Consider the following 21,246-nt stretch of genomic DNA (forward strand, 5'->3'; position numbering starts at 1 on the left):
GGGTGAATTCAATGAAGGCATTCATCTGATGTGTTTTCATGACTGATTAATTTGTCTGTAAATCCCAGCTTACAAGAATCCCTCTAACAACTGTGTATCTCTGTCAGCTCTTTTCCACTGACACACAGGGAAAATACCATGGACAGGTGTTGTCGCTGTGGGTGTAGTAGTCATTATCTATGGCATAAATGAGGAGGGGCAATGGTGTTATTTAACTGCTTAGTGTTTCAATGCAATTACTGAAATGGATTTGTAACAAACCTCCAACGCAATTTGGCATTTGAGTGGTCACAATAGCTGAAAAATGGATGCCAGGTGTCTTTATTATTCAGTACATGAATAAGTGAATAGAATAAGAAAGCCTTACTGAATCCACTTATATACCTGACATTTAAGTCATTTCGCACATTCAAGCAACTACATGTACATGCACAACCTCCGACCCACCCCATTCTGTCTTATATAAACATTAGCAAAACTTCAACAATGTAAGATATCTATAATACGCATTCGAAATTTTAAGACATCAGAATGGAAGACTTTGAAATGAACTTCTTTCATTTGCAACACAGACATCAATGAAAAGCTGTGCTTTTAACTGTAGACCACACCAACCTGCTGAATCCACACTCTTACTATGATGGATTTAGGCTGTTATCAATCCAGAGCCATATAAATACAAGGGATACATATTTTAAAAATCTCTGAATCACTGACTTAAAGCGATCCCAATTATTTTTATAATTTTTATAATTATTATTATTATTTTTTTTAATGAGTGCAAAATCAGTAGTATGACAAATTCCATTTATCTATTTTATTTGTATGAGTAACAAAGAGGATTTTTTGGCAATGGAAATTTGGCTGGCAAATCAGTGCATCACAAAGGCCCGTGGAAACGGTTTACTCTGAATGGAAAAAGCAGGGCAACATAAAAGTATATGTTCCTATTAATAAAGAAATATCCCTTTCTCTGGCATTTAAAACCCAATGAAGCATAATCTATTTGTGTTTAAAAGATTAAGGCAAAGCCTAGCAGTATTTCTAAAATGTTCAAAGCTGGTGAAAAACTTAGGATGTTTACAAGCACTCACTTGATCTAAAGCAGAAGAATCTAAAGTGGATCCTGGTTACCAGTGAAAAGGTAAATGCCACTGAAGAACATCAGTGTGAAAAGCATGTAAACTCATTTACATAAACCTGTCAGCTTGACTAAAAATTAAGAAAAGAAAAAAATGAAAAAATACTTAGTATCTAAGTAATAGTATCTTCCTGATACTAAATGGTTTTCACAAGAGGCATCTGTAAAACACTCATTTATTTGTAAATACTCACCGAGATAAGGGATGCAGGGAACGATTTTGAGGGACTTGATGTGCTCTCTCATCCGGGTGTAGTTCTCTTCTTTTGATGTCAAGAAGTCCAGCTTCTCAAAAGTGGCCTTGTCTTTTCGACTGATGAGCTATTCAAAAGCAAAACCAATAGAGGTGTATTGGTTTTTTTTTGTAAAGGACAGGGTGACATGAACTTCTCTGGACTTAAAAAAGTGTGCTTTTTACTAGTAACAAAAGACAAATGTTTAATAGACACCATTTAGCATAGTTGCATATAACAAGACTAAGGAAGCCAGGTTTTTGTTGGATCACTGCAAAATTAACTTTTGAATAGTCACAATACAATACAATGGAAACAATACATAAACAATATAGCGCCTAATGTCAATTTTTGATTTTGGTATCACACTGAACCTAGGAGAAAAAAGATACATGTGCATAATGCATAAAATCATACTGCTAAATGCCAAGAGCTTCAGTTAATATTTACATGAAACATCAGAATAGGGGGCGGGGGGAGTGATTTATATGAATTGAGGCATGGTAACTCATCTGTCTTAAGTGCTGATGTGTTATGTGTTCAGAGCTGTTTTTCTGCTCATGGGTATAGAGAGTTTAATTAAGTTACGTGATCCTTCCTGTTATCTCAAACTAGTTTGGCCATTATTTCCTAAAATCTCTCCTCAACCAGGAGTTTCTGGCCACAGACCTTTTTTCCCACACCATGCTGAGTAAACTCATTTTGTTGCACATGAAAATCCCAGATTAGCTGTTTCTAAAACAATTAGGCCCCTCTGTAAAACTTTCCCTATGAACCAACACCGACCACCTGGACATCTTTTCATACGGTTGCTCATGCTTTGTGTCACAGAGCAGTGGATCACTCTGCTCTCTTCTACGTACATGAGCATGCAGATGTCCATGATATGCTAATGTCTTGGATGTAATTGACAGGAAAGAGAGAGTATGTTATTCTTCCAACCAAGAGAGCACTACCCATTCTGCTCTGCTGACTCTTGGCCATGGATGGCTAGTAGTAATAATGGTATTAAGGTATAAAGAATAATGCATGGTGAATAAACCTTTTACAAGTATATAATATGAGCAAATAACAAATAAGATCTTAATTAACCCCTTATAAATGTTCCTTAAAATGGTGACACCACAGCTAGATTAGAAAACACAAGCTACACCATGGCCCTTCTCTATAGTCTCTGGTGTCTACACAAACTTTGCTAGCATGCAAGGTGAGAATATTTACATAGGTGGGTGCTTTCCTACACAACTTCATACTCAGGGATACTGTTTACTTGTGCTCAAATTTAATGACTAGTATGTAGAAACCAATCTGCTTGCTCATTCCACAGCTGGGATATTCATGTCTAGGGTTAGGGTTAAACTGGGTTTTTCCCATTTCAGCTTGGGAAAAACCCAAAGAAATCCTTGATACTCCTCCATTTTGGACAAACAGAATAGATTGCTGAGCCATGTTTTAGGTGTGTATCACACCTATTGTATAGACTATACTATTTTGTAAACTATTCATCTATTTTTATGTTGTGACTCAGCTAGCAAAAATGCCTCTCTTCTTGGCTAGCCAAATCTAGCTACTATCGGTTGTGAACACATTTATTAAACTCAAAACAATGGAGAATATTTTTCAAAAAATCATTTAATAAGTTGATTTTAAACTATTTGAATTAACCAAAGCCATCTGGAATCAGCACTTAATTGCGTTCTTAGCCTAGGTTTTATATGAACAGAACCAGCTGTGACCACATTGTAAATTATGCAGATTTTTTTTTTTATCAGATCAATAGAAATTACAACCATTTTTTACGTACTGGCTCTATTTTCACTGGCTCAAAAGTAATTGGACATTTAAATACTATGCAGTTTTATGACAAGGTGTGGCCAGTTTGCTCAGACATTTTAATTTGTCCATTTCAGGACAAATTAAGGAGCTAAAAGGTCTGGACTTTTTTAAGCGTTGAATTTGCATTTGGTTGTGGTTCATGGGTGTGGACACAAGTGAAGGACATCATTAGGCTGAAAAAAAAAATGGCTCTATACATATCAGAGATCTAGCTGAAACTTTAGGAGTGACCAATTTGGTACATTTTAGAAAAGGTGGAAGGCACTGGTGAGCCCTCAATGACCATGAAAGGCAAAAAATTTTTTTTGATGATTTTGATTTCACATCATCTATCCAAGTTATAAAAAATTGCGAGGAGGTAAGCATATAATTTCAAGCTCTACAATCAAGAAACACCTTCATGAATGTAAATACAGAGAGTTTACCTCAATACGCAAACCACTAGTAACACTCAAGTATCAAAAAAAAAAAAACATCTTAAAATAAAATTAAAAAAAAGCACCCGTCCAGTTCTGGAATAAGATTCTAAGGACAGATAAAATCAAGATTAACTAGTACCAGAATGACAGGAGAAGTAGAGTGAGTGTTATGGCTTGAACATGTATGGCTGCCAGTGGAACCAGATCACAGGTGCATAGTGAAATCTGAACTGTATACTTTTTGCTCAGATTCAGTCTACAAAACTGATGGGATGGTGCTTAACAGTACAGATGGATAATGACCCAAAACATACTGTGAAAGTAGCCCAGGAGCTTCTTAATGTAAAGAAATGGAATAATCTTAAATGGCTGACTCAGTCATTGACCTCAACCTAACTGAGCGTGCTTTCAACGACTGAAGACAAAAGTGAAGGCAGACCCACAAACAAGCAGCAACTGAAGGCAGCTGCAGTAAAGGCCTGGCAAAGCATTTCAAGGTAGGAAACTCAACATTTGGTGGTGTTCTTGGGTTCCAGACTTGATTTGCTTCCAAGTATAAAAAACAATCCTTATGTTAATTTGTCTAATTACTTTTGAGCCTGTTTAAATGGTTGTAATTCCTTAACAATTAAAGCAATATTTTTCTTAAACCTAATGAATTAAAGCTGAAAGACTAGACTTCATTTTTAAGTTCATTATGATAATATACAGAGGCAAAACAATACTTATGGACCTGACTTTATAATTGTACTGTAAACCATGATCATGTTTAAACCATGATTATGTTTATTAGTGCGGTTTCAAATTACAATTTGAGGATGAAGTTCCCCAAATAATTTTTTCCAGAAGCAATATTATCTGATTACATTTTGCCCTTGCCATCCCTCACAAATAGATGATAAACTGGGTTCAGCAATCTGCTTTGTATGAAAGCAGCTGAACCTGATTTCCTCTTTCCTCTTTTGACTTTCACTGGATGTTTCTCATTGCTGTCCCAGGTATAGAGATGAAAAACAGCCACCGAAAGTCTGGGTGCATGTAGAGAATGGTCTAAAATCCTCAAAATTTGGTGACTGGGAAATCTGGAAGGCTGAAAAGGGAAAATAACAAAAAGCAATCGCACTTGAGACGAAAATGCTTTTCATAAGTTGTATGCTAAAAACTAACCACACTGAAAAGCACATCCTTCCTTGCTTTGCTCATATGAACTCTTCAGTGAATTTCTTTTCCAAGAATTAAAGAAGTAAAAGTTTTGGAGCTGCTCTGATGCAGTCTATTCATCACAATTTGTGCCTTGTCCAAGATGCTAAGATCCTCACACATGCACAATTCTTGCTACCTAATATACCCCACCCCTTGACAGGATTTTGGATTTTTTATTTGTAAGTGTGCATTTACATACCAAGCATAGACCTCTTCTTCTCAGTGAGATTTCAAGAAGTATGAAATAGCTTTGAGACAATTTTTGTTAAAGGCCTTATGTGACAAAGGCTATGGCATGACCATATCATGATGAAAAACTCAAATCCAACTGGAAAATTATAGGCTTTAGAGACTTACTTAGTTTAAACACTGAGTATTTTTTTCTTCACTGCCTTAATAATGCTAATTAGATGAAGTGTAACAGTTAGACAAGTTGTGTTAGAATGAAAGGGTAAAAAAATTGAGACTTTGAAAGCTATGTAGTTTGCACTTGACTAAATATTAATATTGACCAGTGCAGTTTGAGATAAAAATCGGAGAAAAAAATGTGCTGTATTAACTTGAAACAACTCTTATCAGATGTAATGCCACATCCGCTGCGAAGTTAAAGTTATAGCTAAACTATAGTACTTAAATTGATGACATACAATTATTCTCTATTCAAACTCAAAACCCAATGGACCCAAATGCAAACACTATAACCGAGGAAAAAAGAACAGAATTAAGATTTAAGATTTGGGTGCATGCTGAACACTGAGGATAAGATGCGTGGTTTCTTGGTCTTTTCTGTCATACACAATTATTATTATTAATATTCTATTATTGATTCTTACTAACTGGTTTTTATTTCCTATTTTTTTTCATTATATTTGCCTGAATACAATGTATTACCATATTGCCAACATATTACCATCAATACAACGAGTAATATCGCCATTAAAGGTTGTGACCCAAATAATATGCTTCACAGTAACCTGGCTGTTTAAATCTTCAACTATTGTCCATTATGAAAATGCACAACTGCTATTTTTCATCTGGAATTATTGGCCCAAAGTAAAACATCCGAATGAACCCCATCCTGAATTCTTTCCTTCACCACTTTAATGGAAGATGGAAAAAGAGGATGTGGTGGAGAGCTGTGTTTACTTAAAATGAAAGAAGAAACAGTGAGAAGAACTATGGTACAAAAATTAAAATAAGCTATAAATCAAATAGCTTTTACTTGGTGTGGAAAGAATAATATTTTGACAATGCTATGAAATATCATTTCAAGCATAAAAGAATAACACTATTTCGTGGTTGAATATTCAAATATAGACTTATGCACATCAGTATGGAAACTGCTGACATCGCTTTATAATTTTGCCTGGCTACTACACGTAATACTGAATCACAAACACCATGAACTGAATGAATCAATTTGGATAATTAATAAATAGACTGCTTCAAAGAGTCTAACGGATGTGGGTAGTGTGTGTGACTGCTATGCACTTTTATACTCTACATTCCACATGCAGATTGGTGTAAGGTGGGTAAAAACAGTACCACGTTTTTCCACGAGTACCACGAGTATTCCCTTAGCAAATGAGGCTTAAATATTACAATGGAAAAATAACTTTGCTTATTGGACTAACTGTACTACTACTACTACTACTACTACTACTGATACACCGATCCAACAGAGGAGCTACTGTTGCTCAAATTTTTGCCTCCGTATTCATATGAGGATTTAAACCAGAAGGAAGCGTATCAGAAATGATTTTTTTTTTTTTGTTTACCATAGAAACTGGAAAAATAAAATAATAAAAATAAACCTGGAATAAGAAAATAATAAAAATAAAAAAACAAATAGAAAAATAGCAATTTGCAGAACATAACTAAATATTGCATAGTTCATTTAACATATGTAATAATAATAAGTTCATATTAAACTCATACATATTAACAGTATCTCACAAAAGTGAATACACCCCTCACATTTTTGTAAATATTTTATTATATCTTTTCATGTGACAATGCTCCAATGTAAAGTAGTGAGTGTACAGCCTGTATAACAGTGCAAATTTGCTGTCCCCTCAAAATAACATACAGCCATTAATGTCTAAACCGGTGGCAACAAAAGTGAGTACAGTGAGTGGAAATGTCCAAATTGGGCCCAATTAGCCATTTACCCTCCCCCAGTGTCATGTGACTTGTTAGTGTTACAAGGTCTCAGGTGTGAATGGGGAGCAGGTGTGTTAAATTTGGTGTTATCGCTCTCACACCCTCTCATACTGGTCACTGGAAGTTCAACATGGCACCTCATGGCAAAAAACTCTCTGAGGATCTGAAAAAAAGAATTGTTGCTCTACATAAAGATGGTCTAGGCTATAAGAAGATTGCCAAGACCCTGAAACTGAGCTGCAGCACGGTGGGCAAGACCATACAGCGGTTTTACAGGACAGTTTCCACTCAGAACAGGCCTCGCCATGGTCGACCAAAGAAGTTGAGTGCACGTGCTCAGCGTCATATCCGGAGGTTGTCTTTGGGAAATAGACGCATGAGTGCTGCCGGCATTGCTGTAGAGGTTGAAGGGATGGGGGGTCAGCCTGTCAGTGCTCAGACCACACGCCGCACACTGCATCAAATTGGTCTGCATGGCTATCGTCCCAGAAGGAAGCCTCTACTAAAGATGATGCACAAGAAAGCCCGCATACAGTTTGCTGAAGATAAGCAGACTACGGACATGGCCAGAACCATGTCCTGTGGTCCGATAAGACCAACATAAACTTAAATTTGTTTCAGGTGGTGTTAAGCGTGTGTGGCGGCAACCAGATGAGGAGTACAAAGACAAGTGTGCCTTGCCTTCAGTCAAGCATGGTGGTGGGAGTGTCATGGTCTGGGCCTGCATGAGTGCTGCCAGCACTGGGGAGCTACAGTTCATTGAGGGAACCATGAATGCCAATATGTACTGTGACATACTGAAGCAGAGCATGATCCCCTCCCTTCAGAGACTGGGCCGCAGGGCAGTATTCCAACATGATAACGACCCCAAACACACCTCCAAGACGACCACTGCCTTGCTAAAGAAGCTGACTGTAAAGGTGATGGACTGGGTTAAGGCAGTGCTGGAAAATAATGGTGGCCACACAAAATATTGACACTTTGGGCCCAATTTGGACATTTCCACTTAGGGGTGTACTCACTTTTGTTGCCAAAGGTTTAGATATTAATGGCTGTGTGTGGAGTTATTTTGAGGGGACAGCAAATTTACACTGTTATACAGGCTGTACACTCACTACTTTACATTGTAGCAGAGTGTCATTTCTTCAGTGTTGTCACATGAAAAGATATAATAAAATATTTACAAAAATGTGAGGGGTGTATTCACTTTTGTGAGATACTGTACAAGTAGCCAGATGCCGTGTGGAATTTCCTGGAAATGTTCAAACGTGGCTGATAAGCAGGCAAAATGATGTCTTTCACAAATCAAGAAACTATTTTAAGCCAACACTGACAGCAGTACCTAATAAAATTTGATCAGTTTTACCTCAGTTCTTGGGTTTGTTACAGAAAGATCTGAGAATTTTGCTGGACATGCAATCAGATTGTATTATAAAACATGCAAGCATAATACATTCAGCTGCAGAATTCTAGCATATTTCTAAAATGTAACCATGTGAACTGCATTATCTTAATGTTATAATTACTTACTGCTAACAAAGTTAGCACTCCATCACAAGTATATATTACAACAAAATTGGGTATTGACTTTAGGTGAGAGAAATGTAACGTGAATTCACCTCATCTTAGGGCACAAGCTTTTTTTCATTCTCATGCTGTCAAATGCTTTTTCTTTGTGTCTGTCTTACACAAACACATGTTTAATCCCACTCCAGTGAGAGATCAGCCAAAATTAGGCCTCATAAATGTAATTTTAGAGGCCAGGCAGTGGTAGGAGATTTAATGGCAGACTATAAAAGAAAACTGAGGAAAAAAATGAGAATTTATAAAAAACTTGTTACTTCCATGGTAATGAAAACAAAGCCAACTGGTTTAATTGTCTTAGTTCTTCAAAAACTGCTGATATGCAGCCTAGGTTTTTTGGAATTTTTTTTTTGTTTGGCTTTCATAGTTTTCACTGGACTTTATAATTTTATGCTATTTTCCTAGATGTCATTTGCAAAACTGAAAGCAGCATGCTTCCACTGAGTGTTGAGAAAAGCCATTTCAAACACCTTTAACATAAACCAAAGTCTCCAAACAGCAACCATTAATCTTTTCAGCAAATGAGCCATTATTTTTACTTAGCCTATTATACAAGCTATTCATTATTTCACTCTACCCTGACATTAATTTGTCTGTTCATACTAACTAATTCATACTACCGACTATGTTAATATGCATATAAATTGCTAGTGAAGAGGTGCTAGAGTCACTAATGACATGGAAATTTGCATAAATCAAATGCTGTGGCTGACAAAGTCATCAGACCTCAACCAAATTAAAACCTATGCAGGATTCTAGACTGAATGAGCACTTTTCACGCTCCTCATTAAAACACCAATTGTATGATTTTCTTTTAAAAGAACAAACAGACTTTGGTATAAGAACATAATCCAACAGTTGAATCATCTTTTTGTAAATGAAGAGCAACAGTGATGGTGCGCCCCTGTACCTATTAGCTAAGCAGAAAACAGGGGTATAGTGGAATGTCAATTTTCATAGCAAAATCCTGAAACAATTTTATTGCAAGGTAGGCAGTGGGCTGGCAGCTAACTTGTATGGCACACCACAAGAAGAAATACACCCATCATACTTCTTAGGACTGAAGTCCAAAAAATCAGATTCCAGTTCCACGTCAAGGGAAAGTTACATTTTTGCAACTTGAATCCATGAAGATGGACACCAGCTATGACCTCATTTGGCTTGACACTGATCATCTTAAGAAAGCAGCTTGGACAACCCATGTGCTGGCAGATTTAGACCTTGATTCAGAGCCTGATTAGACCCAGACACTGTAGTCTGCACAACTCACCAGACACTAAACACTAGACACAGGAACACGATCACAAATAGAAGACCTTTTTCAGGCTGCTCCTAGAAGGCACCAGGCCCTACCACCAAAGTGCATTGCACAGCAGACCCCCCTGTCAGACAGGGGTTGGTGGTTGGAGTTGCAATCAAAAACTGCACTGAGCTCTCTTTATTGCTATGGGTGTGTTTCAGATGTATGCAAGCAGCATTTTGTCACCAAATAGCCAGAGACATCAAAATACTGCCATACTTTAAATCACCATGGACAGCCACCAAGGAGCAGGCCAAACAAAACATGTCCACTTTCCTTGCACATACTGAGGTGCTTGGACTCACTCTGAACTCTGAAAAGAGCTCCCCAAAATTGAAGCAGGCCAAACTATTCAGCTACATGAAGTTAGATTCACTGAGAATGTGTGGCAGACATTATTGCATTGCATCAGATTCAGACAGATTGCTATGGCTCCTGCTGAATATGATAGGATTGTTGACAGTAGATGCAGCATTATTTTCTTTTGACCTGTTCAGAAAAGTCTAGGAATGGACCAGAGATCTCAAAAAGAGACATTTTAATAGGACTACATGAGATCAGTTGCCCACTGGAGAAAGATCATAATTGCAGACACCTGCTTTGAGGCTGGAGTGGGGACACAGGAAAGATTTCAACAGTCAGACATGCATATCCTCAAGGCAGTATGTGCTTTGCACATAGACCCATTGAACACTTTAGCATGAACACTATACTAATACTGGGTAAGGCCTCCATCATTTCTCTCAAAACAGCCACAGTTCTTCATGGCATGGATTACACAAGATGATGGAAACATGGATTCTGGTCCATGTTGACATGATTGCATCACACAATTCCTGGAAATTCCAGGTACACTTTCTGTACCATTCAACCACATAATAAAGGTGTTCACTGGATTAAAATCTGAATGATCATTAAAGAACACTGAACTCACTGTCATGTTTATGAAACCAGACTGAGATGACATTTGCTGTGAGACATGGTGCATTATATTGATGGTAGTAGCCATTAGAAAATAGTACATTGTGGCCATAAATTAATACAAATAGTCAGTAACAATACTCAAAGTGTTAAAGGTCAAAAGTATGCCAAGAAAAGCATCTCAGAATGCATGCTGAACCTTGAGGCGGATGGACAACAATGCATATCCAGCTGCAAAACTAGAAAACTGTAGAGACTGTTTTGTATGGAAATCCCTCCCCCCATTCTGCTGGTTCTTGTGAACATTACCCAAAGCTGCCCCTAACTGCATGATTCATGCACAGAACTGGGCCTCATGATTGACTGATTAGATAATTGCATGAATAATTAGGTGTATAGGTATTCCTAATAAAGTGTATGTGTAACCCGATGGACAGCATCTCTTTTATTACAACCTTTTTGAAAGGGATGAGGTGCCCCCATCTGCCAATAGTCCTGAAGAGCACAGGATGGGTTTCCCTTTTTAGTACTGTCCTTACAAGCTCATGCAAAATATCCATCTTTTAAAAAAAAAAAAAAAAAAAAAAAAAAAAAAAAAAAAAACCCTTCTAGTTATACAGTTAGGCTAAAGATAAAATGGTCATTACAATGAAGAAATTAACAGTAATTTGGAAGAGAATATGTTCATGTTCCTACTGTCCATGTCTTGCTCAGTCTGAAGACTGGTGCACTTTGTAAGGCCGACACCACAGATACCAGAGAGTGCAGGTTATTCAGCTCCAGCAGTTTCTGTAGGGACATAAACAAAAAAAATAATCTGACAAAATCACATACAAAATCCTTGAAATTACAACAAGAAGCAAAAACATCTGCATAAATATGAGGATCATTAAGAGATCAGATACAATACTGAATCCAGTACATTGCTATATCCAATATTGAAATTATCCTTTATTGTAAAATAATACATGAGCATATGGGCTGTATTCATAGTTGGCGATTTGAGTCCAAATGTTTTGCCAATATTTACATGGAGAAAGTTACACATTCAGACTCATTGTTTAGAGTCATATTCAGACTTCATTTTCAATAGTATATTCACAATAAAGTATGATGACATATAAACGAGAAGACTACAAACACAAAAAAACATCTAATAGAAGTCTATTACTCTGCCAGTATATTAATGGATGGATAGTTCTATGTATTACATCTCACTACAGTAATCTCCCGTTCATCGCGGGGGTTGCGTTCCAAAACTACCCCGCGATAAACGAAAATCTGCGATACACAGACTCCACCCCCAAATGCTTTTTTTTTATTGTTTAAGACATAAATTACCCTCCCAGTCTTTAAACACACACAGAGAAAACATTTGCAAGCATATAGCGAGATGAATTTTGGGTAAATACGTAGAAATATCACGTTCATAGTGAGTACTGTATGTATGTATGTTCCTTGCCAGAAGCCTTAGAAGGTGGGCGACATAACAAGGCTTGCAGAAAAACCGTAAAAATACAGCATACACAGAACAAAACGAAACACTCGGGACAGTGACATGCGAAGAACTGGGATGCTGGAGAATTCTGCTTCTCTTTCTCCAACTGCATGCATAGCCAGCAGCCAATCACAACCGTCATTAAATGAATGGGGCATTCTGATTGGCCAGACTCATTCCTCCAGCCATGCTGTATTTTGATTTTCAGCATCCCCACACCGCGCTTTCATAAACAACGCTACACTGTACAATATGTTATATATTATTAACACTTTATTAATTAATAATTATATTTTTATTAATAAATTACCTTATTTCACCATAAAAAATAATTCACTATAAGGTTTGCGGATACTGCGATATACCTGGAAAATCCGCAAAAAAGTAGATTAAAAATGTTCCAAATAAAAATCCACGATATACCGGAACCAGAATATATGAACTGCGATATAGCGGGGGATTACTGTATTCAGCATCCTTTAAAGTAGCACTGGGTCCAGGATATCCTATTATTTTGCACTACAATTTTATATATTGTGCGGTTATATAGCTTGTTGAACGTAAGCCATGAAGTTCGAGGTCATGAAGTCACATTGTGTGGGTGGGGGATGCAGAGTAGTTTGTGCAAATAGCTCACATGATAGAGCTGACATCACTTAAAAAAGTGAAAAAAATGAGTGTTTTGAATTAAACAAAACTGCAATATGTCTGTTTTAGGCAAACTTATATGCGTACATATCTGCCTAAATAGCTCAAAGTTTATAGTTACTTTTGTAGAGTTACACTTAACTCACCTCCAAATATTGCCCCATTTCCAAAAGCTTAAGGTTACATAAAAGTTTGTCCCTAAATCAAGAACAAGTCATTTTCATATTTGTTTTCAATTCTGCTTGTCTAAGGCTAGATCGATCTTTTCCCCTTCCTTAAGTTGTTTTTTTTTTCTAATGTTTTTCCTTCTGTATTTTTTGAATATGTCAAGCTTTTGCCCTTTTCAAACTAACAGGGTGACAAATCAATTTCATTAAACCCATTTGAAATAAAATTAAACACAAACTACAATTCTATGTATATATGTAGAACTTTAAGAACTCAATCTTAAATAGTAGGTGGTTGGTCTGCTTTGTAGGAAGAAAGTGTGTAATCCTGTCTTTGATATTCGCTAACAGCAGAGAGCCATCACTCTCACCCTCTTACTTTTTCCCGGCTCACTTGCACACAGATGATGTCATGCTTTTGCTATTTCTCACGTTTAAACAGCAATGTCTTTCTGAACAGCTTTTGTTGAAAAAGTTTTCCGTCATCTGGTTTGGCCATTAGTGGTGAAGTTGTTAGTGTGGACCTCTAAAGCTATCTGAAGCATGCTTGCAGCTAGCCGGGAGAAGCGGTAAAAGCAGCAATTGCATGTGGTCGTCTAGCCTTCCTATGTGAGGCAAAATGAGCAAGGGGAAAAAACATCTATTTTAGTAAAGAAAAAAATAATCTAATTCAATTAGATTCAGCATCGCTCAGAATTTAAAAAACAAAACAAAGCAAAAAAAATAAAAAAAATTCATGACATGACAGCTGTTAAATGCACAATGAGCAGAAGAAAGACAGTTTTATGACAAGCTGAGTGGAAATACAAAACAGAGTATTGTGTGTGTGTTTTTTCAATACATTATGTAAAGAGAAAGATGAGAAAGAAAATGAGAAAAGAAAAGAAAAGTAGATGGAAAAGATCAAGTTTAAGTTTTGTTTACGTGGAAATTGAGAAATATTTTGAATTCTGTTTTTGAAGGATATTTTCGACCATCCCAGTTGTTTAAGCAAACCATTGCAACATCGCCAACATTTACTTTAAGCTTGTTATCAGAACTGCTCAATGAAGTTAATTAACAAAAAAAAAAGATCTGTCAAGATTCACTTGACAAGTATCAGATTCATTATGAGAATGCTTAGAATGTTTAGCTCAGACTCAGGCCTGCATGTTTTCAGTGCTCCTCAAGTGCCTACCAAGGAGCTCGTTAATCCTGTAACAACACACGGCCGTTCACACAGTCATAAATGTCATGTACAAACGGGCTCAGCTCACAGGATTTAAAGAGTGGTTTCTTTCTAGACTGGGTTAATTCCATGGGAAATTATATAGAAAGGGAATACAAATTGTTTAAACAAAACTAGTTACTGATGGAATTTATTATTATTATTATTATTATTATTATTATTATTATAACAGAATTTATTTGACAAGCTGATGTCCCCACCTTTGCAATTTTGATGAAGTGGCTCAAAATCTCAGCACGGATCTTCAGAGTTTGTGCTGTCAGTATCTCTCTCACCACCCAGAAACTCACCTGAACACACATAAAACAAACAAACAAAAAACTCTAAATTCAAATGTGAAATCTGAAGGAATATGGTTCACTTAAACCAGAACCCCAATAATCTCTAAATGTTACGCATAGCCACTATTTAATCAATAATTTTCTATGACTGCACTGACAAATAATATAACTAGCAGTAATAATGTGTCTTAATAACAACTGATCACAATTAACATCTTCAACAACATATTTTAAACATACACTGTGTATGATTGTGTGTGACAAAAACTTGAATGATCTGTTCCTTTACTTTTGCTCTTGGGTGGTCTGAAACAAAAGGTGACATGTACAAAGTTGTTTAACACATCAATATGTAAATACCAGAAAATAAAGGCTGAAATTCTGATTTATCATCATCATCTCAAATTTCTTTAGTAAATAGCAAAAAAGTGGCCTTGCTGTTCCAATTCTTTCAGTGCAGACTGTACTACCTGTACATGGTTTCCACATCAAACAAAAAAGACAAAGTACTTATCCTGATCAATAATTTATTCTTCATAAATTAAAAAAATAAAAGTCAGATGGATTTAGCTAGCTCAGCATCATTAAGCTAGTAATAAAATGAAAACCAAGTTTTAAAAATAAACTCCCAACTCATTATAGTTTTTTTTTTTAATCCAACTCTGCATGTTTAAAGTACTTAAACAAATGAGTGCAAAAAGAAACACAAATCCATAAAAACTTTCTCTCACACTAAACAAATAAAGAAAACCCTGTGCGTCGCAAAACTCTGGGCAGTCATAGTAGACATAACAGCTATCATTTCTTCATGCATTCCTTTAGTTGTATATTAAATTTATGATCAGCATTAGCAGAACAAGTGACATGTTACAAAGAAAAACAATCCAGGCTTTTTTCAAACTGTTAAACATGTGGTGTTGTAGCCCCAGTGTCCCTCATTCTTAATGAAACTTTCACCTTAAGCTTTTTCCCAGTCCTCTTAAGAATAACACACTACTGAACAGTAGGAGACTTTTCAAGAGCGAGCAGGCTGCCTGTAACAGTTCCCCCAAAGGGAAAGTGCTGTAAATCTGATTTGCTATCTTAAAAAGGTAATATATATCACAACTGGCCCAAAATACATTTTTTCCTAGACACATGTCTGGAAAAAGAGGCACACAGAAAATGCTGTGTTTTCTGAGTTTTCTGGGTCCAGGTGGGAAACACACATCTTGTAGCAAGACAATTTTTAGGTACTTATGAAACAAAATTTTGATACAAGTATTACTACAGTTATTGTCTTAACAAAGTCATCTTAAAGTACTCTAAGTGTAATATTCCAGGACATTTGGTAAGTAGAAATCGCTGTCCCACACAGTACATGCTGGTCTTTTTTAATATGCCTATAGATGTGATGACTGACTGACACACTCATTGACTCACTCATTTAGAATTCAAATGGGGTGCTTGAACTGCGAGTCAACAATGAGACTAGCTGCACTACCAAAATCCATTGTTGCAACAGTCACTGAAAGCCAGCTCCAAAATTGACAGTCAAATTTAACAATTTTAAACTTCTAGTATTTATAAATTAATCAGTACTACAAAGCAGCATCAGAAAGGGGAAAAGGTAAGGGGAAGGGGAATTAAAAATAAATTTTAATGAAGAAAATGACTGAAAAGACTTTTTTAAAGATTTCTGGATTATAAACAAATATGCATTTTGTCAGTACAAAATGAAACAAATAAGAAAACTGCTAAAATCTTAAAATAAAATGTGCTACAGGCTCACTGTACCTTAAAATTAACTGAATAAATGTATAAATTCTTCCAAATTCTGTGACCTGGTGAAAAATTCTGATTGAAGCTCCTTAACAGTACCCATCATCATTTTAACTGGAAACTCCTAAGTCAGGGAAAATGGCAATCATCTGTGGCCTCTTTTTTGGGCACTGTACATGTTGTTGTGTTTCAATATAATAATATTTTTTCGTTTCATGGGTTGTGCAGATTGCCTCTGGTGTTCAAACAGTGCAATTACATTATACGCATAATTAATAGGCTAATTCAGATGATGCAAATTTTTGCATTGGGATGCAGCATTATTTAACCCCATGCCAATTCAAGCAGTCACTCTGAGCTTTTTATATTCTTTCAGATTCTTTTAATCTCTTATAAAAAAGACTAGAAAAGGAATGAGAGCTTCTAAAAGCATGCTGATGGAAGGATCTGGATTTTGTGTATGTTTCCTGGCACACATTAGGACCTCTGATAGCCATTGAATTTTGAATTCCACCCTGGAGGTGTTCTGGCTGGGCAGCGAGTATCAGTTCCTAACTGGATCACTGAAAACATGTCAGTGCAAGGTGTACAGGGATTTTTTGTTTGTAACCTGCCTGCCTTACTGAGGTCTGGCATGCATGATATTTGTATTGCATGTCTAAGCCTTGGTTCCTTATTTTATTCCTGAGATTGGTTTCTAGATAGTTCCAGAATTACTGGCATGCAATAAAATACAAAGCAAGGAATCTGAGACACTCCTTAATGTGGAATGTCTCCAGATTCTGCAGGGTCCACAGTCCTCTCCTGTGGACTCTATTCTTTACCTAACCTCACAAGTTTTCAATAGGATTTAGGTCACGTGAATAGGCTGGTTACGTCAAAAGCTTGATTCTGTGGTCAATTAACCATTTTTGCATGAGTTTTGAATTTGGATGTATTTTGTGTCTTCACGAAAGATGCAACCCTGCCCCAGATGTTGTTTATTGAAAGCGGACAGCAGACGTTTATACAGAATCTCCGGGTACTTCATGGAATTCATGACAAATAAGGTTCCCAGGGCTTTTACTTAACAGTGGTGATCAGGCTCTTTTCAGACTATAATATTTCTAAGATAAACCACAATTCTCACCTGGTTGAACCTCCGGGTGAAGGCCACCACGTTGGGTGCAAGGTTGTGCTTTTCCTTCTTATTCCATCCACAGCTGGCCAATTCCTAAAACACATTTTAAAATGCAAAACATTTCAGTGACTAATATAATTACATTGGTTTTATATGGTTCTATCTGTGTCAAGAGAGAGAGGGAATCTTATGGGAATATTAACTGTGTGTCTGATATAATCAGCATTTACTCTTACATTAACAATATACCCCTCATTTGATTCACAATAATGTAACAGTTTACACTTTTTGTACCAACCATTATGTGGTAACTCCTTATTAAGGGTTAAAATCAGGTATTCGAATCTCATATTTCTTCAACCGACTTCAATCTTTAAATTTTAAGAACAAAACTTTTTGTGCACATCAACAATCAATATACTGTATATGTTCACATAAGTGCTTTTGGCTACAGTCCATGTTTTTTGCACTTTACATGTAGATTTTCTACAAATTCACCAACAGCTTAATATTTAAATTTTATAATATATCATCTGAATAATCCTTTAAAATTGCTCAACCATTTAAGCTTATTATTGTCTTAATCAGTACTAGCCAATGGTATGCTTATAGTGCTTTTTTTTAATGATGCAACTATCATCATTACACACTCATTACTCACTCTATAACCGATAATAAACAATTTGAACTATACTATATCTAGTCACAGTTTAATGGAAATGTGACCAATGGACTAACGGCAGACAACATATTTTGATGCATCAGCACCAAAGCAGTCATATGCAACATTCTACTTTGCTAATCACTGTACGTTTTACACCCACTATTTTGCTATATTGCGAAGTCTACGAGCAGAATAACAACATACCTTACTGCAGGAGCAGTAGCTTTAATTCAAACTTCATAAACATTAGAAAATGATTAACATCATGCTACTGAGCATACAAGTAAAACTTCTCACTGGAGAAGTAAACATCATCTAATCGCTTACAGTAATAATTGTTTGCAATAGTCTGACATGCATTGTTGATTAGATAAAATGCAGCCTGTCTCCAACTTAAGCCTGATACCCGGGTATCTGATACATGATCTCAGATACATGGGTAAATTTTAGATACCTGGATGTTCACATCACACAGGACCTGTCAAAGTTCTGTCACATCAACAACCTGGTGTCAGTGTCTTTCCCACCTTAGACGCTTAAGACTTAAGACACTTTAAACTGCCCTTTAGGGTGCTGAGGATTTTTTTTTTTTTTTTTTGTTTTTTTTTTTTTTTTTTTTTACAGAGCATCCAGTTGAGAAGCACCACAGCCTGGCTTGGGAACAGCTCCAAGCAGGACTCCAGAGGTTGGTGCATTCAACCAAGTGGACTATCCGCACTAAGCTTCCTGAACTTTAGTCAATCTACAGCAAGCTGTGTTGGACCAAGGCCTGGAAGATAGTGAAGTCAGGGAAGAGCTTCCCCTGCTTCAAGGCAAAAACAGAGAAAATGAGAAGGAACTTCTTCCCACAGGAAAATACGGAGAATACTCTTACTGGATTTTTGCACAACATATAGTCCACTAAAATGCACACGAGCACATCTATACTGTATTCATAAGAAAATGGTTGTGACAAAGAAACTATGAATGTAAATTGCTAAGGATTCATTAATGTGGTCATACCAGTGCAATAAACATCCTGGCCACCAGAGCTCTAAGATTCTTTTTAATTGTCATGGTTACAAATTAGAATCAAAGTCAAAGTCAAAGAAGCTTTATTGTCACTTCAACCATATATAGCAGATGCAGTACACAGTGAAGTGAAACAACGTTCCTCCTAGACCAGAGGTGCTACACATAACACAAAGTACAGTGACGCAGACAAACATAGAGCTATGACAGAGATAAAAAAAAAAAAATTAAACTATAATTTAAAAATTAAAATTAAAAAAAAAAAAATTAAACTATACTTAAGGTGCAGTCTTTAAGAACTAGACATACAACAGAAGTGCACAGGAAGACAAGACAAGACAGTGCAGACAAACAACATATAGGCCGACTTTGTGCAATGAACAAGACAATGTGCAAACAACAGTGTATACAGCGATTGCAGATATTAAAGCGACACATGTAAACAGGATTAATATAAATATATATAAATGCAAAGTGGCATGTGCGTGCAAACAGGAAAATTTAGAGTGTGTGTGTGTCTGTGTCCGGCACAGTTCAGTTCTCCTCCGAGATCAAATCTTGGTTGTACGCGTGTGTGTGCGTGTGTCCAGTTCAGCTCAGTTCTCTGCTGAGATGCCCGATTGCCTGAGGGAAGAAACTGTTTAACAGTCTGGTTGTGCAGGTCCAAATGCTTCAGTACCTCTTACTGGATGGCAGAAGGGTGAAGAGTGTGTGTGAGGGGTGTGTGGGATCATCCACAATGCTGTTAGCTTTGCGGATGCAGCGTGTGGAGTAAATGTCTGTGATAGAGGGAAGGGAGACTCCGATGATCTTCTCAGCTGTCCTCACTATACGCTGAAGGGTCTTGCAGTCCGAGACAGTGCAATTCCCAAACCAGGCAGTGATGCAGCTGCTCAGGATGCTCTCGATAACATGAAGCTTGGGACCATTCGTTCCGAAGAAGTCTCCAGTGTCCTGTCTTAACGACTACCGTCCCGTTGCACTCACACCCATCATCATGTAGTGCTTCGAGAGGCTCATCAAGAGACACATTAAGAACCTGCTGCCACCTTCACTCGACCCCATGGAGTTTGCGTATCATCCAAACCGCTCCACAGACAATGCCATCACCACAACCCTCCATCTGGCCCTCACACACCTGGACAATAAAAGACACTTACCTACGAATGCTGTTCATTGACTTCAGTTCAGCATTCAATACGATCATTCCTCAGCACCTGATCGAGAAGCTGAGTCTGCTGGGCATCAACACCTCCCTCTGCAATTGGATCCTGGATTTCCTGACTGGAAGACCTCAGTCAGTCCGGATCGGGAACAGTATCTCCAGCACCACCACACTGAACACTGGAGCTCCTCAGGGCTGTGTGCTCAGTCCACTGCTGTTCACTCAGCTGACTCACGACTGTGCAGCAATGCACAGCTCCAACCACATCATCAAGTTCGCCGATGACACGACCGTGGTGGGTCTCATCAGAAAGAACGACGAGTCAGCATATAGAGAGGAGGTGCAACAACTAACAGCCTGGTGTAAAGTTAATAACCTGTCTCTGAATGTCGACAAGACTAAAGAGATGGTAGTTGACTTCAGGAGAACAGAGTGACCATTCTCCACTGAACATCAATGGGTTCCTTGGTGTTCACCTGGCAGAGGACCTCACCTGGTCACTCAACACCAGCTCCATCACCAGAAAGGCCCAGCAGCGTCTCTACTTCCTGTGAAGGCTGAGGAAGGTTCATCTTCCACCTCCCATCCTGACCACCTTCTACAGAGGGACCATCGAGAGCATCCTGAGCAGCTGCATCACTGCCTGGTTTGGGAATTGCACCGTCTCGGATCGCAAAATCATTGGAGTCTCTCTTCCCTCTATTACAGACATTTACTCCACACGCTGCATCCGCAGAGCTAACAGCATTGTGGATGATCCCACACACCCCTCACACACACTCTTCACCCTTCTGCCATCCGGAAAGAGGTACCGAAGCATTCGGACCAGCACAACCAGACTGTTAAACAGTTTCTTCCCTCAGCTAGAGAACTGAGCTGAACTGATTACACACACACACACAT

General features: G+C 37.5%; 1 protein-coding gene across 2 annotated transcripts in view; it reads right to left on the reverse strand.

Annotated features, from left to right (window-relative positions):
• The window catches only part of ralgps1 (Ral GEF with PH domain and SH3 binding motif 1), a 106,404-nt gene that overhangs the window by 59,682 nt on the left and 25,476 nt on the right, over positions 1 to 21,246 (reverse strand). For both annotated transcript variants that reach the window (XM_058388667.1, XM_058388668.1), the window contains 4 exons: positions 17,513 to 17,596; positions 14,542 to 14,631; positions 11,497 to 11,589; positions 1,336 to 1,462 (listed from right to left, as the gene is read on the reverse strand). In XM_058388667.1, coding sequence (XP_058244650.1) covers positions 1,336 to 1,462; positions 11,497 to 11,589; positions 14,542 to 14,631; positions 17,513 to 17,596 — 394 coding nt within the window. The remainder of the gene's footprint in view (positions 1 to 1,335; positions 1,463 to 11,496; positions 11,590 to 14,541; positions 14,632 to 17,512; positions 17,597 to 21,246) is intronic.

Source organism: Hemibagrus wyckioides, linkage group LG05 (assembly GCF_019097595.1).
Source record: "Hemibagrus wyckioides isolate EC202008001 linkage group LG05, SWU_Hwy_1.0, whole genome shotgun sequence".
Taxonomy (NCBI): domain Eukaryota; kingdom Metazoa; phylum Chordata; class Actinopteri; order Siluriformes; family Bagridae; genus Hemibagrus; species Hemibagrus wyckioides.